Consider the following 23,112-nt stretch of genomic DNA (forward strand, 5'->3'; position numbering starts at 1 on the left):
ACACCCAACTGTAGCAGGGAGAGAGAGCCTGGAGCATGGGGCCTGGTGCAGGACCTGAGGTCTGAGCCAAAGGCTGAGAACCAGAGTAGCTTGGCTTTGACAAAATAATATACTACAGCATTTTTCAAACTGGGGTCCGCAGACCCATGGAGGTCCCCAAAGGGACTCCAGGGTGTCTGCAGGTCCCGCTGAGAAACTCATCCCCCTCCCTCCTAGGCATGCCTCCAGCACACTGGGGAACAGGCTTACCTGTCTTGGCTCCCCACCGCTCCCGGAAGCGACAGGCACGTCCCTTCAGCCCTTGGGATGCGGGGGACAGGGGATCTCCTCGCGCTGCCCCCGCCCCAAGTGCTGACTCTGCAGCTCCCATTGGCTGGAAACTGTGGCCAATGGGAGCTGCACGGGCGGCGCCTGTGGACAGGGGTAGCTCGCAGAGACCCCCTGGCCTCCCCACCTAGGAACTTCTGCTAATTGCTTTCAGGAGCCGCCTGAGGTAAGTGCTGTCCCTCTCACTCCCTCCCGCACCCCAATCCCCTGCCCCAGCCCAGAGCCTGCACCCTCTCCTGCACCCCAACACCCTGCCTCAGCCCACAGCCCTCACCCCTTCCTGTACCCAAACTCCCTCCCAGACCCCGCACCCCTCACCCTCTCCTACACCCAAACCCCCAGCCCCAGCCTGGTGAAAGTGAGTGAGCATGGGGGACAGTGAGCGATGTAGTGAGGGGGGATGGACTGAGTGGGGGGTAGGGCCTCAGAGAAGGGGTAGGCCAGGGGCATGGCCCCGGGGAAAGGGGTGGGGCAAGGGCTGAGCAGGGGGGCTTGGGGGTTCCCAGAAAATTTTAAATAAAAATAGGGGTTCACGGGTCACTAAAGTTTGAGAACCGCTGATTTACTAGATAGTTATATAAATACATTTTAGAAGGCTCAATCTAGTACAAGATAAGGTGGTTTGATGGAACAATGTATAGGGATGTTTTGTCTAAGATATCAGGAACAAGGGGAAGTAACAAGCAGGTGTCATGCAGCACATAAGGTGGTACCTAAGTTGTTTGTCTCATGCTATAAATGTTGGGGTACCTCAACTTACCCCTTTGTGTGGCCTAGGGGACAGCAGAGACTGCCACTGATTGAGCCCTTCCTTGCCGCTGGGCACTCATGTATCAGTGTACCTGTCGGCACTGAGTTAGGGCGCTGGGACTGTGCCTTGAGGGCAATACACCTGGCCAAATGCCTTTGTCACCAAACCGTGCCTGTGGTCTTTCTTTATGAGCAACATCGAGGTCTGCTGAATTCGCAAGCTGCCTGGTCTGCTAGCATTTGGGGTGACAAGATTGTATTTCAAAAATAAGGGACTGTTTTCTTGTCACCCCTGTCTCACCCCTCCTCCCGATATCATTATCATAATAATACCAAGCAGGATCACCTACATTTGCCAGGAGTGTTTCTTGCTGCTTTTTGCAGCACTGATGGTGGTCTTGGCAGAACCAGGCTCCCTGCCCGTCTCGCTCCCCCAGGCTGCAGCTGCAGCAGCCACCAACCAGCAGTTATGCTCCTTTGCTGGGGACGCTGGCAGAGTCTCTGTGCGCGGGGATGCTACACCCTGGGAATACTGACCCCCCTGTCAGACAGATCCCCTTCTTGACCCTGGACCTTCAGTGTAGCTCCAGGGCGCACAGCCCTGTTCACTCGCCCTGCCATACAGAACCCGCTCACAGAAAGCAGACGGGGTTGCACTCAAGGGCTTGAGCATGGCCCCATCTGCTTTCCTGGCACAGCACCGAAGGGCCAGGGTCCGGAGATGAGTGGAAAGATTCACCCATGTGTAGTGGCTCTCTACTGTTGAAATATAGGATAAAAGGCGTCCCGTACTGATCGAGTATGGGCAGGCAATTTTCTATTTAAATAAGGGACGTCCCTTGTAATACGGGACTGTTGACAGTGTTGATACCACTGGAGCTTCCGGGATAGAAGAACTGAGCAGCTGGCACAGCTCCAGCAGCCTGAACAGCGTGACATTCCAGCCTTCTACACATAACAACACCACCCACAAGTCTTCTGTCTCTGGATAGTCCCTATTGATTTCAACAGCTGTGGGTTGGGTCACCTGATGACTCTTCTGCTGTGCTCATAGAAAACTTCCCCATAAAGTAAACATGTGTTATAACAGATTCAACTGGAACAAGCAACAGGAGTTATTCAGTCTCTATTGTGCTGGTGGGGAGCGAGGCTTCCTGTGACACAGCAAGAAGTGCGGGGAACGGACGGTTGATTTGTCTCTGTTGAATTTTCTCAGCTTGTGGGTCTGAGTTTCCCCTCTTGTGTTTCCTGTCAGAGCAGCAGAGAGCTCAGCACAGAGAGGGGTGGCCCCAGGCCTCAACCTGCAGAGCTGCCGCCCTGTCCCCTCCAGGGTGATGGCGCCTCAGGCCAAACCTGTCTCAGTGTCCTTCTGGCTCATGTGTCTTTGCTCTGTTGCCTGTGCTGGTAAGTGACCTCTGTTCTGCCAACGCCTGGGTTCCATTCCCCATCCCAGTCTCTTTCCCCTGGGGCTGGGTGCTGCAGGGGCCCGTTGGGATTGTGTCCCACATGTCTGGATCCCATTCCCATCACAGATGCTCTCCTTACTACAGGAGTTCACCGCCTCTCCTATCTCCAGCTCATCTCCCCACAGGCGGCCCCTGGGCTGCCCAGGCGGCTGAGTGTGGAGAGGATGAATGACCTGGTGCTCTCAGCCTATGACAGCAACACCGGCAAGCTGGCTCCTCGCCATGGCTACAACCCAGGGGACAAGAACAGCCACCAGTTCTGGAGCATGCGCAGTGCTCGGTGCCCAGTCTGGGACTCCTGGGTGGAGACTGAGTACCAGGCCCTGGTGCGTGAAATGAACACCAGCTCCCCCAAAACAGGTGAGTCCTTCAGCCCCAGCATTCCACTTGACTCAGGAAAGGGATGGGTGGGCGGCTCAAAGGAGGTGGAAGGGAGCTGGGAGAGGACACCAGAGGGGAGTGATTTCCCTTATATGTAGTGGAAGGAGGGATGCTGGGAGCCAGGACTCTGGGGTTGTATTCCTGCTCTCCCAGAGGAATAGTGGTTAGAACAGGGCAAGTTGGGAGCTGGGACTCCTGGATTCTGTCCCAGCTTTGGGAGGGGAGTGCTCTGGTGGTTAGAGCAGAGTGGTAGGGGGCAGGACTCCTCAGTACCATCCCAAACTCTGGGAGAGGTGTAGAGTCTGGTGGATTGCATGTTGGGGGAGGGGGGCGGCAGGAAGTCAGAACTCCTGGGTTCCATGCATGAAAGAATTTCAGCCCCACTCTGCCCCCTGGTGGCAGTTCCATGCCCAGTTGCTCACGCAGCCATTCTGCCCCCAGAACCCTACTACATGCAGGTCCTGAAGATCTGTGAACTGGACGATGCCACCGGTGCTGCCCAAGCCATCACCAGATATTCCCTCAATGGGGAGGACGTGCTGCGATTCCAGTCCGACCAGAACCGCTGGTTCTCGGTGCACCCAGCAGCCTGGCGAGTGGCAGAGCGCTGGAACCGCGAAGGGGAGACTTTTGGTGTGATGAAACTGTTCACACCCCAGCGATGCAAGTTCTGGATTGAAAGCTCTGCGCCATTCACTGCTCAGAAGACAGGTGACATCTCTGCTGATGCCCCTCAATTCCTGACCCGCAGCCCCTGCTATCCCATTCCCTGTGATTAATAACCCTTTTTCCCTCTGCCCTCAGCCAAACCCACAGCGCGTGTGGCCCTTGTCCCAGGGACTCAGGACCGGCCGCGCCGCCTCATCTGCCATGTGACAGGGTTCTATCCCCGCGACATCGAGGTGACCTGGGAGCGGGGGGGCCAGGTGGCCCAGGGGGAGCAGCTGACCAGTGGGATCCGGCCAAATGGAGACCCCACCTTCCAGATCCAGGTGTCCATCGAGCTGGGGCAGGAGGGGGTCAGCCCCCCTGAGCATGTGTGTGTGGTGAGACATATCACCCTGGGGGGTGACCCCCTGAGGGTGACCTGGGGTGAGTACTGGGGGGGGGGGGGCAGAGTGGCAGAACAGTGGGAAGAGGCTTGGAATGGGGTGCCTCCTACTGTGGGGAGGGCTATGGTGGAGGAGCGGGGGGGATGAGGGAGGTGGGAAATGCAGAGCTGGAGTTTTGTGGGTCACCAGGGGATAGTTAGAGAGAGGTCTTAGGGGGAAGGGGAGACATGTTTTGAGGGGCTCAGAGGGGAGGGAAAACCAGAGAGGGGATAAGGGGGGGCTCACAGAGAGGCAGGGGAGACAGTAAATGAGGTTTCTAGCTGCAGGATAGCCACATGGATGGGTGGCTGAGATGGCCAGACTGGCTGGGGAAGGGAGGTTGCTAGTTTAGGATTCTCGGGCATGGAGTCGGTGGGCAGGCCCCAGGGAGGGGAAGGGTGGAAGGGATTTGGGGGGACCCATGGCTCAGTGTGTCTTGGGGCATTTCCAGATTCCCAGGCCATGGGCCAAGCTCGTGTCTCATTGATTGTTACTGGCTGCATCCTCGCTGTGCTGGGCATCGGGGCCCTGGGCTGGTACCTGAGAAGGAGGCCAGGTGAGTGATGCCCCCAGTGCCTCTCTAAGCCCCCTCCCCACCCACTGCAGCAGAGTGCTCCCTAGGACTGAGCTCCTACCCCGCAGCACTTGGTCTCCCAGTCAAGTCAAGCCAGCCTAGCCCTGCTTACTATGTGATCCCAGGGGCTCTGTGCTGAGGCCTAGCTGGATATAAGGGTCATGGCTGTGGGAAGCCACCCATCAATGTAATTCCCATTGCCCCCATAGTAGGGTCCTTGGTTGGGCTGGGTGGTCTAGTGAATAGTGTCCATGCCCCCCAGGAGGTATTTCTGACTCCTTTGCAGGAGGCTGCAGGGTAGGTCTGCTCCTTGCAACCAGACCCCTTCGATCCCAGCATGGGTTTTGTATACCAGATCATACCCCTATCCACAAGCACCCTTGCTCCAAGGGGCAGGAGCGAATCCCAGGTGGCAGGGTCTCCAGATGAGTAAATTCCTGGTTGGGCTTCCCCTGCAGGGGCCCGTAAGGGGCCATATCACCCGGCGCAGACACAGCCATGGACCATTGACTCTGCTCAAGCCACGGCTAAGCCAGCAGGAGGCACCTTTTCCACGACATTTTCTCTCCTGGATGCCACCAAGTGACCAGATGCGAAGCTGGCTGCGCCAGGGCTATCAGCTAAATATATGGAGATATACCTATCTCATAGAGCTGGAAGGGACCCTGAAAGGTCATTGAGTGCAGCCCCCTGCCTTCACTAGCAGGACCAAGTATTGATTTTGCCACAGGTCCCTAGGTGGCCCTCTCAAGGATTGAACTCACAACCCTGGGTTTAGCAGGCCAACACTCAAACCACTGAGTTATCCCTCCCCCCTCCCCTGAAGGGAGCCACATGGACCATCTCTGGCAAAGAGGAGGCACTGGGGGGTCATGGATAAGGCCAATATCCCTGAGGTTACGGAGTGGGATGAGATGTACCTCTACTGAACGTTCGTCCTGTGCTGTTCCCCACCCTCCAATCATCCCTGTACCCCATAGATCCCAGCCCCCCTAAAAGCACCCCCAGTTTCCATTCTTTGTCCTCACCCAGGCGGTCTCTCAGTCATTCTCCTCCTGAGGATCATCATCATCTCTGAACCTGAGGATCATTTTCAGAGTTGAGAGTGCACCATGTTTTAGTTAGCTGGTCAGGGAAGTTGTGTAGGAGACTCCCTACATCCTGAACTGTTGCCCTGAAGCCAGGGGGTCAGGGTTTGGGGATTTTATTACCTGCTGCCTATTAAAACAATGTAGGGACATCATCTTATACAGGTGTGAGTTTTTTGGGCTCTACTGAACCCAGTCAGCCAAGTTGCGGCACAGAAGATATCACAGTCACAGGTCATCAAGGGCCCCTACAAAGTATGTGTTAAGCAACGGGACACTAATTTTACATTTGCTGTATCAGGTCACATGACTGGGGAAATTCAAGGGTATTATCAGCGTGGGCACTGGTGGTCCTGAGAATAGTGCTTTACCCTGTTATATTATGTTATGTTATGTTCTATCTCCTGTTTAATATAATTACTATATTGGATATATTGTATGTGTCTGTGCTATTTCTGGGGAGTCTTCAACTATATAGTAAATAGGGTTTATCCTGTGGTTAGAATTTTCCTCCCAAGCTGCCCTGGTGACCCTGCCAGGAAGGAGCGAGGGGGGTGGAGGCATGGCCATATAAATTCATATGGGAAGAAAATAAGGAAGTTACACCCTGGTGAGTTGGAGGTGGGATCCAGAAGAATCTAGGCCTGTACATCAAAACCCAGGGGATTGTCACTAACGGAGGTAACTGGGTGGATAGGGCATGGTACATATAGTTAAAAGCTCTTTATTAATTTTTTTTTGCTGCCTTTCATAATGCTAGAAGGCTTTCCCTTCACCCTCTCCCCTGGTTCTTGTCACGCAGACACAAAGCAGAAGACCAGAAGTCCAAAGTGCAGGCAATGTGATGTTTATTGGGGTTAGTCCCAAGCAAGCAGATCCATAGATCTGCATGCCAGCAGAGTCTGTTTCCCAGGGTTCTGTTCCCAGCTCTGACACTGCAGAGCCTTACCTGTGTCCCCCTCCCCCATTCCCATTTCCTATTCCCACGTCCTCCTTCTTAGCAGGTCCAAATATACCTGAAGTGCATGCCCCTAGTGATACCCCTTACAACTTATGGTCATGTTTCATTTTGGGGGTCGTGGGTCTGGGGTCTTCATCCCACCTCTTTTGTATCCCATGGGAGGGATAAAAAGTGAGGCCAGGCTTTGGCTTTTAGTATTTTTATGCCTGACCCCCATCCCCCTTGCCCTCTTAACTTGTTGCTTTACCTTGGCTTAAGAAAAGAGCCAGGCAGCCTTCCAGTGTATGCTCATAATAACACTCCCACCATACCCTGTAACACTTTAGTTCCATCTCTTATCTCTTTTCACCCCATCTGCTTGTGGGCAGATGTAACACACAGTGTCTTTGTCTTTTGTTCTTCACACATATTAGTATAAAGTATAAAAGTATCAAAAAGTCAAACCCAAAATTCTATCTCAGGCTATCAAACAGGCCTATATACTAACACATAATATGGTACTTTTGATGTTAATTCTGGCTGAAAGCCTGGCTCATGACATGGAGCAAGTAGTTCTGCTGCTCGCTTCTGTTGAAATGCTTGGTCATGTTCCCACAGCAGCTCTCTGTCAGTTTGCTTTCAGAGCGACACACCAGTCCCTCTTGACTCCCCTTCCAATTCCACCAAGCTGCCTTTGGTTTCATTGCTGCCTCACCTTGGCAGGCTCATGCATTTAAGTTTCCTTTTTTGTCCATAACGTCTGTCAATGGTTTATAACTATTTCTGACGAAACGCCACTGACTACAGACTGGTGAAATGTAACACTTCGCATATTAATAAACTAAATATTACTCAACAATAATTTCAATAGATGTAACCCTACGATACTTGTTGGATTTGTTTTTAATCTAGGGCTTTGCAATGTTTTATATAATTGCTTAGGTTTAATGCAATTATTCTTTTTCCATTTACAAAACATTGCCATGTGGGTTTTTACTTACTAATAGTGATTACTTTACATCATGACTAAACAGAACTTTTGGATGAGAGTGTTAATGGTTAAGCTCCATTCTTATATTCACTGATCTGTCTTGGTGCTGAGTAGGTTTTTGCATCCGAAGCACACAGCCATGTGAAAAAGAAAATGAAACCTATTGTGGCTCCTTGTTGGAGCCTCTATGGGTTTTTAATTAAATAGCATGTCTTATTGTCAGTTGTTTTGTCCATTTGCAATAAACACTACGTGTTTCATGGGAATGCACCTTACCTCCATAGGGCAATCCTTACCCCTTATGTACCATACAATCATGGTAGCCATATTCATTTCCACACAACATGTAACGGTTTATTATGTGCTTATAGTTTTTCTATGTACCCCCATCAAAGTGATTGCCTAATCACACAGAGCCATCTTAAGGCTTCATGTTCTTAACATTTTTATTTTTGTGCCCTTCACTTTGGTGTTACTCTTTACTGGTAGAAACGTTTTCACTGAAACTTTCCGAAAAGGAACCATGTCTCATGACATGAGAACTGCTTTAATTACGTGAATATTAAAGAGGAACAAAGATGGTTTCAACTGTGGCAACTTCCGCCCCATATTGCTGTTGAACACAGATTGAAATATAATTGCAGAAAATTTAGCAACACGATTAAACATCACCATCCCATCAATTGTACACACATATGAGGCTGCTTTTATTAAAGGAAGATTGGCTGCTGATAATATAAAAAAAATCGCTCACTTGATCCAGCAAGCTCAGATGTCAGATGCTCCCTCCATAGCCTTGTCTCTAGATGCAGAGAAAACCTCTCCCCCCTCCATTCCCATCTCAACACCAGGAAGCACGTCTGGAACACAAAGTCTTTGAAGTGGGAAGTTTCGTCCCAGGGTGGAAGAGTCCTAGTCTATGTACTGAGGAACTGTAACCTGCCTGTACTATCTGTCAGGGTGAAACACGGCTTGATTCAAATCTTGCTTAGTCTGTTTCAATTAGAATTAGACTGCAACTTTATTTTTGTTTCTTAGATTATCAACTTTGATCTCTATGCTTGCTACTTATAATCACTTCAAGTTTATCTTTCTGTAGTTAATAAATCTGTTTTATGTTTTACCTAAACAGTGTGTTTTGGTTGAATTGCCTGGGGAAATTTCAGCTCAGGTTACAACGGCTGGTGCATGTCCACTTCCCTTGATGAAGTGGTGAACTAGGTAATGAACTTACCCTGGCCAGGCTTCTGACCAGTGTCAGATAATACAGCTCTGGGGTGCAAGATTGGTGAGCTGGGGGAAACTGGCTGGAGCCTCTCTATTAATGGTTCATGAGTGGCTGGGAGATCATTCATGTAACTCAGTTGGGTGTGTCCCTGCCCATGCATGGCTGTGTAAGTGCAGTGCTTGCCAGAGGTTTGTAGCTTGACATCAGCATCACAGTGTGAGAGGCAGCCCAGGTGGTTGGATTTGGAGGGCTCAGCAGTCCTACAATCCAGGTTGCACCCGGGGGACTCCATCACAACAAATCTTCACTCACTAGGCAGGGGACATGGATACCAAAGCCCAGGGGAGTTGAGAGAGGGTGAGGACAAGTACTTGTACCTGGTGGTGTGGGCCCTCCCTAGGGGTCCTAGACATCATTTGACCCTTCCTGTTCCCACTGTGTAATAACAGAGCTGATTGAGACTCAATGGAGAGTCTTGTTGCAGACCAATAGAGCTGAAATCACTGGTAACCAGGCCTAAGCATTAGGCCGGCTTTGGGACAGCGTCTCTGATGCAAGAGACTTCCCAGCCTGCACTAGCCATGTGACTCCCCGACTAAGAGCTGAAATAACTGAGAGCTGTGTTACGTGGTGGGACATCAATACATCCCAGAGGATGCAGAGCAGAGTAGTGAGTAGCCGTCAGGGCGGCTGTCAGGGTGGCGAGGGACCAGCAGTGTAGCTGGCGAAGTGGTGAGTGGCCGGCAGGGTGGCCGGTGGAGTGGAGTGCAGCAGTGACAGTGGCGTAGCCAGGTTCTAACATCAGGGGGAGCGGACACATAAAAAAAGGCGCCACCTGACATATCAAATTACTAATTACATACTTTTAAATTCGTTATACATATTTATTTGTACTTAAACAAAAGACATCTCTACGACACAGGTTGGCAGTCTAACATTTTTGAAACACTGAGTATTGAAAGTTAGGGTTTTTAACCAATTTAAGCTGTGTACACCCCCCCCCCCCAACCAACAAAAAACAAACCTCTTCCTGCTTTCCTATCACCAGCTCTGTTACTACAGGAATGAAATCTAGACATCCCGTAAAATAGCTAGTTCCACATTGTTCTTCAAACCTCAGATCAGTGAAATGCAGCTTTGCATTTGAGATACTATATGACTGTAGTACATTTTGCACTGCCTGCATCTCCACTGACATCAGGAGAGGAGAAGAGGACAAGACTGTCCCTAGCATATATGATTTTTTTAAAAAAGGCGAGACACACCCACCCACTATCAATGCAACAAGAAGGGAGAACAGTAGCTGGGGCCAAGAGAAGATGCAATGAAACCCTCCTGTACCCACAACTGATATTCACCAGCCACTTTGCTCCAGTCCATAGCACAAAGCACCATAAATCGAGTAGAATCTGGCCAAGAGACTATTCACCTCAAATTGGCATCTGCTACACTCCCCCCTCCCCCGCCCATTCCCAGTCACCACTATGCAGGAGATAGCTAAGTGAAAAGGTGACATGGCTGAAGCATTTAGCAGGCAATTGAAAACTAGTATAGAGTACAGTAGCCCTGAGAACACTGCTTAATTCTGAGCACTGGGTCTGCAGCTAGTCAGCAGTGAGACTGAGGAGACATAACTGGCACCTTAAAGCACATTTACCCCTCTTTCCTTCACAAGCTGCACTAAGAACAGTTTCACAGCCCTGGGCGCAGCACTGGGGGGGGGGGGGGGTGTCAGTAAGTACAGGAGGGCGCTCAATGTCTCTCAGCACCCTCACTATATAAATTGTTCTAGCACTCTTGTGGCTGCTGTAATAATCTTATAACAACATTTTCCCATTATTAAATACATAGAGGGAATAGCCCTACATTTCTGTGCTAAAAGGCAGTATAGGCCAATGGATAAGATCTAGATCCTGTTCCCAGTTCTGCCACTGACCTACTGTTTGACCATGGGCAAGTAACTTCCCCTCCTTTCCTTTCTTTATCTGACATGTCTATTTAGACTATAAACATGCAGGTCAGAGACTGTATCTTACTGTGGTTTTGTACAATGCCTAGCACAATGGGACACTAATCAAGGCTGGGCCTTCTAGGTGCTATCTTAATAGAAATAATGAATAATAACAAATGCATTGTGACTGAATTTCAAACTGGTCTCTTTATAGCTAAAAGGTTTCCCTTTACTACCCCAATCTTGCCATGAGAAGTATGTGCACCTTGGGATCTATATGGGTCTCACTGTAGGTTTAGGGCCCAGTATAGCAACTCTCTAATTAAGGTTCTATTAAGACTCCTGTTTTTAACCTACTTGTTGAAAGACATATAACTTTATCCTTAAAATACACTCGGATTTAAAACATGTAATAGGCAAAATCTCCAAATCCATAGGTGACTTCTAAATTTCTGTGCTATAAAAATGATGTAATGAGACAATGTCGGATAATCATTAAATGTTGTCCTCACATCAATTATGCATATAATGCATATGCATATAATGCACATATAATTATGTATGCTAGAAACAAATAAATATTTGCTTTCCAAAATCCAGGCATTTTGCTCAAAATGGGCATGACTAACCTAGTACTCTATTTTCACATATCACTTCTTTGCCTCCTGGTTCTGCCGCTCTCTCAGCCCCCTCCGCTGAAGAGAGACCATGAGAAAAATACATCCCCCCCCCCCTTTTCCTTCCTTCTCCACCCGCACCAGCTGGGCTTCAGGGCTCCCTTCCCTGCCGTGCGGCCACTTAGCTCTGCATGGGGCTGCCGGGGACCAGGGGCTGCTGCTCCTCAGCCCCCCGCAGTGCTGGGGGGCTGCGCTGCCGCCCCTTCCCCTCCCGGCAGAGGCCACCCCGGCTTAGGGAGCCGGGCAGCTGCGGGTGGGTGGGCGCCGCCTCCTCATCCCCGGGGAGCCAGGCAACCAGCTGCCTGCAGCCCTGGAGCGAGAGAGCAGAGCTGGGGAGAGGGGGAGAATGGTGCAGAGCCCAGAGCCAGCCAGCAGCCACATGCAAAACCCAGTTCCGGACTTTGAGTCTGGAGCCTAGCACTGGCTGCCTGGAAAGGCGCAGCTTTTGGAAAATGTGCTCAGGGGGGAGCGGCTGCGCCCCCTGCTTCCCCACAGCCAGGGCCGGCTCGAACTTTTTTGCTGCCCTAAGCAGCAAAAAAAAGCGCCGCCCCGCCGAGCCCCCCCGCCGACAAGCGCCGTGCTGCCGGGACCCCGCCCCGAGCGCCGCGCCCCGCGCCGCCCCCCTGCCGAGCGCCGCGCTGCTGGAACCCCCCCTGAGCGCCGCGCCCCGCGCCGCCCCCCCCTGAGCGCCGCACGCCGCCCCCCCGCCGAGCGCCGCGTGCCGCACCGCCGGAGCGCCCCCCGCCGAGCGCTGCGCCACCGGAGTGCCCCCCCCCCCCCGCGGAATGCCGCTCCACGCCACGCTGCCCCCCGCCACCCCAAGATTGGCCGCCCCTTACCAGGTGCCGCCCCAAGCATGTGCTTGGTTGCCTGGTGCCTGGAGCCGGCCTTGCCCACAGCTACGCTACTGAGCAGTGAGTGACCATAGGGTGGCTGGTGGAGCACAGAGGTGAGTGGATGGCAGGGCAGCCAGCGGAGCAGAGCAGTGAGCAGACAGCAGGATGGCTAATACTGGAGCGAGCCCCTGAACAGCTGAGGAAGCCAGGTCCCCCACCACACCAGGGTAGGAGGAGGACTCTGCAAATGCACCTCTCAACTCTGGGTCTTCATTGACCAAGGACAACTGTGAGTGGGATGCAGTGGAGGAAGGAGAGCGGGACATGTTAAAGGAACTTTTGGTTGCTGAACTTAAGAACTTGAGGCAAAAGGACACTGACCAACGTACTCCAGGGTGGGTGTTTTGCTTATGGCTTTATGCTTACAACTCCTGCTTGCAGCATTTCCCCAAGTTAATGGCAAGTTATCTTCCACCTTTTATTTAAAAGTTTATTTTCTACAATCCGACTCTGTTCTTGCAAAAGGGGAAGTATTGCCTCTATAGGCACCCAATGGGTGGTGTGTAACTGTCCTAGGTTACTCAGTGAGGATTCAAGATGGTTTTGTTTTGTACTGTTGAAAAGGAACCCCTAGGTATTGAACCCGGCCCTTGTTGCTCCTGACTCCAACTGGCAGAAGGGTTACACCATATTCATTTTCACATGAAGTGTAACTGTTTGTTTTGTGCTTATAATTTTTCTGTATACCCATATCAAAGTGATTGTCATCACTGAGAGACACACCTTAAGGCATCATTCTATGAACATTTCTGTTTGTGCAATTCCACTTTGCTCTTACTCCTTAATGGTAGGAAAATCTTCACTGAAACTTTCCAAAAGAGAACCATTTCTCGTGACATGAGGACTGCTTTAATTACTTTAATCTTAAAGATGAACAAAGATGGTTGCAACTGTGGGAACCTCTGCCCCATATACCTATTGAATACAGACAGCAACATAATTGCAAAAAATTTAGTGACATGTCTGAATATCATCATACCATCCATTATGCACAAATCAGGTTGGTTTTATTAAAAGAAGATTGGCTGCTGCTGATACTAGAAAAATTGCTCACTTGATCCAGCAAATTCAGATCTCACATGTACCCTTCATAACCTTATCTCTATATATGGAGAAAGCATTTGATAAGGTTGAGTGGCTGTGATGCTCTGTACCTCGGGGTAACAACTTATACCCCCATGTTCATCTTTATAACATGATTGTGTGGTATCCGATGCAAAGTTTGTCATGTTGGGTGTCTTCAGAAGGCTCATAATGCACTGAGCATGGTTGTTATAGTGATGTTACAGTAATTGTTACAATAATATTACAGGTTATAGGTTATAATTTCATGTATATAGTTATGAGGCTGAAAATGTATCCTCATGGCTTAAATCAAGCCCATGCAAAAACTCTCCAAGAGCAGAGGGGCAGTTCACACCTCATCAGGGCAGGGATGGGACAAACCCAGCCCAGCCTCATAGGAACAATGGACATTGGCTTAGGCAGCAACAAAAGAATCTGTTAGACCCTCGAGGGAGTCACCCCCTTCCTTTGGTCAGTTTGGGACTGCAATGAGGTAATGCTCACCTGACTCTGAAGGGAGGGGGGGGGGGGAAGCCAAGAGGGAAAAAAAGGACATGATAAAAGGGAGAGACATTTTGCCATGCTCTCTCTCTTCCACCTACATCTACAGACGACACCACCACCACCAAGCGATTGAAACGCTGATCAAAGGGGAGAGCCTGACTGAAAAGTAACCAGCCAGCCTGTGGTGAGAAGCAGCTAAGTTTTTAAGGACATTGAAAGTGTTAAGATCAGCTTAGAATGTGTTTTGCTTTTATTTCATTTGACCAAATCTGACTTGTGATGCTTTGAGTTATAATCACTTAAAATCTACCTTTATAGTTAATAAATCTGTTTTTTTTATTCTACCTGAAGCAGTGTGTTTGGTTTGCAGTGTGTCAGACTCCCATTGGGAGAACAAGCCTGGTACATATCAATTTCTTTTTTAAATTGATGAACTTATAGAAGCTTGCAGTGTCCAGTGGGTGTAACTGGACACTGGAAGATGGAGGTTCCTAAGGTTGTGACTAGGACTGGAGATATTGGCTAGTGTCATTCTCTTGCAAGTAGCTGAGAGCAACTTTCATGCCAGAGGCTGTATGTGAACAGCCCAGGAGTGGGGTTCTCACAGCAGAGTAGGATAAGGCTGGCTCCCAGAGTCAAGGATTGGAGTGACTTAGCAGATCACCTGTCCAGATAACACCAGAGGGGAATGTCACAGAGGCCTTATCGAATGGCTGTCCTAAAAATTTCAGATTTGGACCAATATTCCTGAACTGGGTCACAGTATTATAAAACTCTCTTTGCCCATTACTATCAACACAGTTATTTCTCCCACATTTCGTCTAGAGAGAGGGACATGACAAGACTGTCCCCTCTCACTCCTCTGTTTTATTCTCACTCTTGAACCAATGTCAATGTACATACATCAGCACTCAGCTGTGTGACTATAAACAGGGAAGAATAGCAAATCAGTGTATATGCCAGTAATGTTTTTGTACTGTTGAAGAATCCATACTCATTAATCCCATCGTTATAGAATGTAGTGGATAGTTTTTGAAAGATCTCTCCAAAACTAGAATAAATCAAAAGCTATGGATATATCCTAAAGCCCAGATCCTTCTTAATTTCAGCATTTTCCATTTCAAGTATGCAAGGAAATATTTTGCTGATGTGTTAAAAGTTGTCCTATATATTAAAAGAAGTTTACAGAGATGTAGAGAGGTGGTATCTCCTCCCTTTATCCTTACTGAGTATAATAGAAGCAGTCAGCATGAATGTCTGTCCAAGAATGACTTATCTCATTTGCCTATTGCCTTTCAAGCTCTCTACCTTATTTTATTCTCAAATAAAGAGGCTTCTCATGCAATTACATGGAATAAAAGGCAGCCTCGCTTGTCACACAAGACCTTTAAAAATACTGGGCAACTGGAGGTATGGAATTGCCAGATCTGTATCTATATTATCTAGCATTCCTAATGCACCCAATTGTAATATGGCCCCCCTCCAGTAGCACAGTATATACACTGGCCAGGTTTGAGGTTGAAAAAAGTTTAGCTATGGCATTTGGTTCCCTCTCTTCATACATATAGAGATATAGATATATAGATCATACCCTAACCACTTAGATGGTGCAGGGTGGGTGAAATGTGATGCCAGCGCAGGCCGCCTCTCTCCACGCAGATCAGCTTGTTGTTAAGAATCCCCTGCTCATGGCCCATTCCTTCCTCTCCTGCAAGCTTATGGTACCTCGGGATCCAGGAATTGGACAGAATCCACCTCCTGGCAGTGCACGTATTTCTTATCCCACAGTGGTCAGCTTCAAACCTCCATGCTGCATGTTTTTGTAAGCACAGGTTTCAGAGTAGCAGCCGTGTTAGTCTGTATCCGCAAAAAGAAGAACAGGAGTACTTGTGGCACCTTAGAGACTAACAGATTTATTAGAGCATAAGCTTTCGTGGACTACAGCCCACTTCTGCATCCGAAGAAGTGGGCTGTAGTCCACGAAAGCTTATGCTCTAATAAATCTGTTAGTCTCTAAGGTGCCACAAGTACTCCTGTTCTTCTTTTTGTAAGCACTGCATTCATCTGCCTTGACATCAGCTAATAAAATACAAACTTTTCACAAACAACCAATGGAAGGCTTGCCAGCCACCAGTTCTCATTTGCAACCCACACCTCATTCACAGCCACAACCTTTCTCCCTATACCTGTGCCCCTCATCCACACCCTCCACATCCAAATACAGTGGAGAGAGAGAAAACTTGAAGCATGGGGCCTGGTGCAGGGCCTGAGGCCTGAACCAAAGGCTGTGAACCAGAATAATATAATATAATTGGCAAAACAATAATATGCTATGTATTTATGTAAATACATTTCAGAAGGCTAGTAGAAATACACCCCAATCTAGTAAAAGATAAGATGGTTTGATGGAACAATGTATAGGGATGTTTTGTCAAAGATATCAGAAACAAGGGGAAGTAACAAGCAGGTGTCATGCAGCACATAAGGTGGTACGTACGTTGTTTGTCTCAGTCTATAAAAATAGGGGTACCTCAACTTACCCCTTTGTGTGGCCTTGGGGACAACAGAGATTCCCACTGCTGAATGAACTGATCCTTGTCACTGGGCACTCATGTGTTAGTTTACCTGTCACCACGGAGCCAGGGCGTTAGGACTGTGCCTGGAAGGCAATACACGTGGTTATGTGCCTTTGTCACTGAACTGTGCCTGTGGTCTTTTCTTTTATGAGCTATTAGGGTTGCCAACATTGTTTTTCAAAAATAAGGGACGGTTTTCTTAATACCCCCACCCCATCCCTCCTCCCAATATCATTATCATTATTAATAATAATAGCAAGCAGGACTCACCTACATTTGCCAGAGGTGTTTCTTGCTGCTTTTTGCAGCACTGACAGTGGTCTTGGCTGCCAGGACCAGGCTCCCTGCCCGTCTCGCTCCCCCAGGCTGCAGCTGCAGCAGCCACCAACCAGCAGTTATGCTCCTCTGCTGGGGACACTGGCAGAGACGCTGTGAGCAGGGAGTGTGACGCCCCTGCCAGTCAGAGCCTCTTCCCGACCCGGCCCTTCAGCGCAGCCCCAGGGCACACAGTTCCGTCCGCTTGCGTTGCCAGGCAGAGCTTGCATAGGGAAAACAGATGGGGCTGCGCTCAGGGGCTTGAGCATAGTCCAGTCTGCTTTCCCTGTACAGCACTGAAGGGCCAGGGTCCGGAGCAGTGTGGAAAGATGCACCCATGTGTACTGACCCTCTGCTGTTGAAATATAGGAGAAACAGCACCCCCTACTGATTGAGTATGGCACAGGCAATTTTCTATTTAAATAAGGGACGTCCCTTGTAATACGGGACTGCCGGCAGTGTTGATACCACTGGAGCTTCCGGGATAGAAGAACTGAGCAGCTGGCACAGCTCCAGCAGCCTGAACAGCGTGACATTCCAGCCTTTTACACTTAGCCACACCACCCACAAGTCTTTTGTCTCTGGATAGTCCCTACCCATTTCAACTGCTGTGGGTTGGCTCACCTGACCACTCTGTTGCTGTGCTCACAGAAAACCTCCCCATAAAGTAAACATGTTATATGCATCCGAAGAAGTGAGGTTTTTACTCACGAAAGCTTATGCCCAAATAAATCTGTTAGTCTTTAAGGTGCCACCAGACTCCTTGTTGTATATGTTATAACAGAGACAACTACGAACAAACAATAGGAGTTATTCAAGCTTTATGGTCTTGCTGGAGAGCGAGGCTTCCTGTGACGCAGTGAGCAGTGCGGGGAATGGACGGTTGATTTGTCTCTCTTGAAGTTTGCTCATCTTGTGGGTCTGGATTTCCGCTCTCGTGTTTCCTGTCAGAGCAGCAGAGGGCTCAGCATAGGGAGGGGCGGCCGTGCCCTCTCCAGCTCTCTGGGTCCTGGCCCCAGACACCACCCTGTAGAGCTGCAGTCCCATCCCCTCCAGGGCGATGGCTCCTTGGCCCAATCCTGCCTTGGTCTCCTTCTGGCTCCTGTCTCTCTGCTCCATCACCCTGGCTGGTAAGTGACCCCTGTTCTGCTGGATGCCTCAGTCCTATTTCCCATCCCAGTCATTTTCCCCCCAGGGCTGGGAGCTGCAGGGTCCCCTTGGATTGGGGTCCTACATGCCTAGGTCCCATTCCCATCCCGGTCTCTCTCTTTCCTACAGGGGTTCACCATATCTCCTATCTCCAGCTCATCTCCCCTCAGGTGGCCTCTGGTCTGCCCAAGCGACTGCAAGTGATGAGGGTGAATGACCTGGTGCTCTCAGTCTATGACAGCAACACACGCAGGCAAGCTCCCCGCAATGGGTACAGCCCAGGGAACCAGGAAAGCCAGCAGTTCTGGAATGCACGCAGGGCTGGGTGCCTGGCCTGGGACTTCTGGGTGGAGACCGAGTACCAGGGCCTGGTGCGGGAGATGAACGCCAGCGCCCCAAAGGCGGGTGAGTTCCCATCCCTCAGAACTGAGCTTGGCTCAGAAAGGGAATAGTTGGGCAGCTCAAAGGAGGTGGGAGGGAACTGAGGGAGGGGACACAAGAGGGGAGTGACTTTCCTGTTACATAGTGGTTAGAGTCAGGGAGGGAGGCTGAGATCCAGGACTTCTCAGTTCTATTCCCAGCTCTGGGAGAGGAGTGGGGTCTGGTGGATTGCAGGGTGGGGAGTGCTGGGAGTCAGGAATCCTGAGTTCTATGCATGGGGAAATTTCTCCCCCACTCTGGCCCCTGGTGGTAGCTGCATACTCAGTTGCTCACACACCCATTCTTCACCCAGAGCCCTACTACATGCAGGTCTTGAAGACCTGTGAGCTGGACGATGCCACCGGTGCTGTCCGAGCTGTCACCAGATATTCCCTCAATGGGGAGGACATGCTGCAGCATCAGACCGACCAGAACCGCTGGTTTTCGGTGCACCCGGCAGCCTGGCGAGTGGCAGAACGCTGGAACCGTGAAGGGGAGACTTCTGCTGTGCTGAACCACCTCCCACTGCAGCAATGCAGGTTCTGGATGGAGAGGTCTGTGCCATTCACCACTCAGAAGACAGGTGACAGCTCTGCCAATGCCCCTCAGTCTCGACCTGCAGCCCCCTGCTATCCCATTCCCTGTGACTAATATCCCTTCCTCGCCCTCCCCCCAGCCCAGCCCTCAGTGCATGTGGCCTTCGTCCCACGGACCCAGGACCGGCAGCAGCGCCTCGTCTGCCACGTGACGGGGTTCTATCCCCGTGACATCGAGGTGACCTGGGAGCGGGGGGGCCAGGTGGCCCTGGGGGAGCAGCTGACCAGCGGGATCCGGCCAAATGGGGACCCCACCTTCCAGATCCAGGTGTCCATCGAGCTGGGGCAGGAGGGGGTCGGCCCTGCAGAGCATGTGTGTGTGGTGAGACACAGCAGCCTGGGGGATACCCCTCTGAGGGTGACCTGGGGTGAGTACTGGGGGGGCAGAACAGGGGGAGCAGTGTGGAGAAGCTAGGAATGGGGCCACTCCTACTGAGGGAGGAGATGGAAACAAGGGATGGGGAGAAGGGAGTTGGGAAGAGCAGAGGGACCATTTTGGGGGTACCAGGCTATGGGTAGGCAGAGAGAGGTACTAGGGTTAGGGGTAGGTAAAGAAGTGTTTTGAGGGGTTCAAAGGGGAGGGGCAGGCAGAGGAGCACAATGCGGGGCTTAGAGGTGAGGGGAAAGCACAGGGGGGTTTTGGGCAGCTGGCACATAATGAGGGGTATGCAGAGAAGGGGTTCTAGTGGGGCACAGAGGGGAGGGGAAATGAGAGAGGGGGGCTCACAGACTGGGAGGGGAAGGCAGAGAAGGGGCTGTCTAGATGCAGGGCAGACACAAGGGGGATGGGTGGCTGGGAGGGCCAGTTCAACCGGGGGATGGAGGCACTAGCCCAGAGATATCAGGCAGGTGCAGGGGCAGTGAGAGGCAAAAGGGCTTTGGCCGGCCCATGGCTCAGTTTGTCTCGGGACATTTACAGATTCCCAGGCCACAGGCCAACCTGGTATCCTGGTGATTGTTCCTGTCTGCATCCTTGCGGTGCTGGGAATCGGGGCCCTGGGCTGGTACCTAAGGAGGAGGCCAGGTGAGTGATGACCCCCTTCCCTGCAGCACAGCTCCTGCCCTGCAGCACAGCGTTCCCTAGAGCCACACTGGGGTAATGGGGTCAGCACTGACTGGTGGGGGAGAGCGCTCCCTACTGAGCCCCCACCCTGCAGCGCTTGGTCTCCCAGACACATACCAAGCCAGGCTGGCCCTGTTTACCATGAGATCCCAGGGGCTCCATGCTGAGCCCTGGCTGGATAAAGGGGGAGTGGCTGTGGGACGACGCTCCCCAGCTGTGATCCCCATTGTTCCCACACACACACAGGCACCAAGGTCTCCAGATGAGTCAATTGTTGCTTGTGCTTCCCCTGCAGGGGCCCAGAAGGGGCCGTATCATCCGGCACAGACGCAGCCAGAGACAGTCGACTCTGCTCCAGCCACCACTAAGCCAGCAGGAGCCTCCTCGTCCACAGCACCTTCTCTCACACATGCCACTGAGTGACCAGACACGCAGGCAGCTGTGTAATGGCCATCACCGCAGACTGGAGCCACATGGACCATCCCTGGCAAAGGGGAGGTGCAGGGGGCGGGGGGGGGGTAACGAATAAGGCCAAAATCCCTGAGGTACAGGGTGGGCTGTGTGACGTTGCACTCCATATGTTTTATGGAAATATGCTTATGAATGTGAATATGATGTAAATGGAATATGCTTTATGCAAATGGTCCCTTGTATGGTGTCCTTAGGAAGCTTGTAATCTACTAAATGTGTTCATCCAATTTGTTTCTATATATGGAGTTAAGAGAATAAGATGTAAACTTGTATAACTGTTATAGTCACACCAATGAGGGCTGTCAATGGGGCATTAGGAACTTGATGGCTCCCATTGAGTAGGACAATTAGTTGTAAATGGTTTATTTACCTGCAAGCATTCCTGTGTATGTGTTGGCCAACCCAGGAAGAATGGAAACTAGGGGTCTTACAATGACATGTGACCATGTCACATGATACTGGAATCCAGCTTAGCCCTTGTACTTTTCCACTGATGAGGCGGGGGTGGGGACCAAGCACAGACAAAAGATTCCCGCCTTGTTCCAAAGCTATAAAAGGGTGTGTGTAGAGGGGTAGTCACCCCACTCCGACCCTGTAGAGGTTAAACCAGCCCGGGGAAAGGGCTGAGGCTGCGAGAGGGCTGCTGCTGGGGTAAGCAGCAAGCCTGAGCTGAAAGGGGAAACAGCCACAGCTGGGGCCATGCCCCAATCAGGGCCCAGCTGGTCCTTATAAGAGTGCAGTGGGCCAGGAGCTCCGACAAAGAGTCTCTCTCTCAGGCCATAGAGAGAGAAGGACCTGGCTGCTGGGAGCTGAACAGAATACCTAAAGTGGAGCAGGGCTGGGGGAAGGCTAGAAGAACTGTGGGAGCTCCAGCCTGGAAACCCCCCCCCCCAGGCTGTAGGCCTTGTTAAAGGCCGGAAAGGGTACTGGGGTTGCAGAGGGGCAGCCAAAGGGTAGGCAGAGGCAGCAGGTCCAAACCCCCCTTGTGGGTGATGAGTGGCACTTACACTGCAGTCTGCCCCAGGGAACGGGGCTAGGTGATGACTGGCAGTGGCGATGGACTGAGGCGAGGGATAGAGGGTGGGGGTTTCCTGTGGTGGGGAGTCCCAGATTGGGGGGTTGCTGCGGTGGGCAGAACCCCTGAGTAAAGGGCACCGAGGTCTGGGAGGGACATGGAGACCAGCGGCAAGCAGGACATCGGCCAGCAGAGGGCGCTCTGGAGCTGGAAAAGCTAATTTCCTGGACAACCAGCAGGAAGCGCCGCACCAGTGAGTCGCCGCATCACTATAGGGTGGAACAGGAGAAAGGGGGCTGCCAGTCAATAGAAAACCCCTGCTTACCACCTGAGATGTCTGCTGGATCTAACGAAGACTCCACCAGGGGAAAGGACTAGGCCCAGACTAGGAAGGACTCTAGTCTGTGAAAGAAGCTTATTGGAACATCTCTGAGGGTGAGATATTACCTGTAATCAGTTTCTTAATATAGTGGACTTGTGTGTTTTTGCTTTATTTTGCTTTGTGACTCACTTTGTTCTGTTATTACTTGAAACTTAAATCCTACTTTTTATACTTAATAAAATCACTTTAGTTTATCAATAAACCCACAGTAAATGATTAATAGATGAGGGAGCAAAAAGCTGTGCATATCTCTCTATCACTGATATAGAGGGCGAAGAGTTTAAGCTTTATACAGATTAAAACGGATTTATTTGGGGTTTGGATCCCATTGAGAACTGCATGTCTGAGTGCTGCAGATAGGTAGCCTGCTGAGCTGTTTTCAGTTAAGTTTGCAGCTTTGGGGGCATTCCCCAGACCCTGGGTCTGTGTTGCAGCAGGCCCCCCTTACCTTATTGCTGGGCCATGCCCTGAACTGCAGGCTTTCTCCCTGGTCCCCCACCCTGGCACGTGGCTCCTCTATTTTTGTGTCTGCCAATTTTCCACTTACCAGTAGAAAGGTCTTCACTGAAACATTCCAAAAAGGAACTATGTCTCATGACATGAGAACTGCTTTAAGTAATTACTTGAATATTAAAGAGGAACAAAGATGGTTTCAACTGTGGTGACTTCCACTCCATATTTCTATTGAACACATATTGCAAAATAATTGCAAAAAATGTTAGCGACACAACTGAACACCATTATCCCACAAATTATACACACAGATGAGTTTGGTTTCATTAAAAGAAGATAGGTTACTGATAATATGAGAAAAATCACTCACTTGATCTAACAAACTCACATAGAATTATAGAATCATAGAATATCAGGGTTGGAAGGGACCTCAAGAGGTCATCTAGTCCAACCCCCTGCTCAAAGCAGGACCAATTCCCAACTAAATCATCCCAGCCAGGGCTTTGTCAAGCCGGGCCTTAAAAACCTCCAAGGAAGGAGACTCCACCACCTCCCTAGGTAACGTATTCCAGTGTTTCACCATCCTCCTAGTGAAATAGTTTTTCCTAATATCCAACCTGGACCTCCCCCACTTCAACTTGAGACCATTGCTCCTTGTTCTGTCATCTGCCACCACTGAGAACAGCCGAGCTCCATCCTCTTTGGAACCCCCCTTCAGGTAGTTGAAGGCTGCTATCAAATCC

At 50.6% G+C, this 23,112-nt stretch overlaps 2 protein-coding genes across 5 annotated transcripts; both read left to right on the top strand.

Moving 5' to 3' along the window:
- Positions 1-2,160: 2,160 nt before the first annotated feature.
- LOC101934676 (DLA class II histocompatibility antigen, DR-1 beta chain-like) lies at positions 2,161-6,107 on the top strand. Of its 4 annotated transcripts, none has more exons than XM_065565403.1 (6): positions 2,161-2,481; positions 2,654-2,903; positions 3,366-3,635; positions 3,729-4,016; positions 4,467-4,571; positions 5,048-6,107. In XM_065565403.1, exons 2-6 carry the CDS (start codon positions 2,708-2,710, stop codon positions 5,173-5,175), a joined length of 987 nt encoding a protein of 328 aa, XP_065421475.1. In that variant the 5' UTR covers positions 2,161-2,481; positions 2,654-2,707; the 3' UTR covers positions 5,176-6,107. The 4 variants fall into 4 exon arrangements, with proteins under 4 accessions (XP_065421475.1, XP_005313900.2, XP_065421474.1 ...); XM_005313843.4 differs by having other exon boundaries at positions 2,172-2,481; positions 2,628-2,903; XM_065565402.1 differs by having other exon boundaries at positions 2,260-2,481; positions 2,610-2,903.
- Positions 6,108-17,654: 11,547 nt separating this feature from the next.
- On the top strand, positions 17,655-22,118 carry LOC101935252 (rano class II histocompatibility antigen, A beta chain-like). Its single transcript, XM_008177420.4, has 6 exons — positions 17,655-17,950; positions 18,099-18,374; positions 18,703-18,972; positions 19,066-19,353; positions 19,905-20,009; positions 20,344-22,118. Exons 1-6 carry the CDS (start codon positions 17,881-17,883, stop codon positions 20,469-20,471), a joined length of 1,137 nt encoding a protein of 378 aa, XP_008175642.1. The 5' UTR covers positions 17,655-17,880; the 3' UTR covers positions 20,472-22,118.
- Positions 22,119-23,112: the final 994 nt, after the last annotated feature.

Source organism: Chrysemys picta, chromosome 13 (genome assembly GCF_011386835.1).
Source record: "Chrysemys picta bellii isolate R12L10 chromosome 13, ASM1138683v2, whole genome shotgun sequence".
Lineage (NCBI taxonomy): Eukaryota > Metazoa > Chordata > Testudines > Emydidae > Chrysemys > Chrysemys picta.

Excerpts from the sequence above, each read along its gene's own strand:
- LOC101934676 (XM_065565402.1), top strand. The coding sequence starts at position 2,412 with ATGGCGCCTCAGGCCAAACCTGTCTCAGTGTCCTTCTGGCTCATGTGT. Across the intron at positions 2,904-3,365 it reads CACCAGCTCCCCCAAAACAG|AACCCTACTACATGCAGGTC; the intron begins GTGAGTCCTTCA and ends TTCTGCCCCCAG. Across the intron at positions 4,572-5,047 it reads GTACCTGAGAAGGAGGCCAG|GGGCCCGTAAGGGGCCATAT; the intron begins GTGAGTGATGCC and ends CTTCCCCTGCAG.
- LOC101935252 (XM_008177420.4), top strand. The coding sequence starts at position 17,881 with ATGGCTCCTTGGCCCAATCCTGCCTTGGTCTCCTTCTGGCTCCTGTCT. Across the intron at positions 18,375-18,702 it reads CGCCAGCGCCCCAAAGGCGG|AGCCCTACTACATGCAGGTC; the intron begins GTGAGTTCCCAT and ends TTCTTCACCCAG. Across the intron at positions 20,010-20,343 it reads GTACCTAAGGAGGAGGCCAG|GGGCCCAGAAGGGGCCGTAT; the intron begins GTGAGTGATGAC and ends CTTCCCCTGCAG.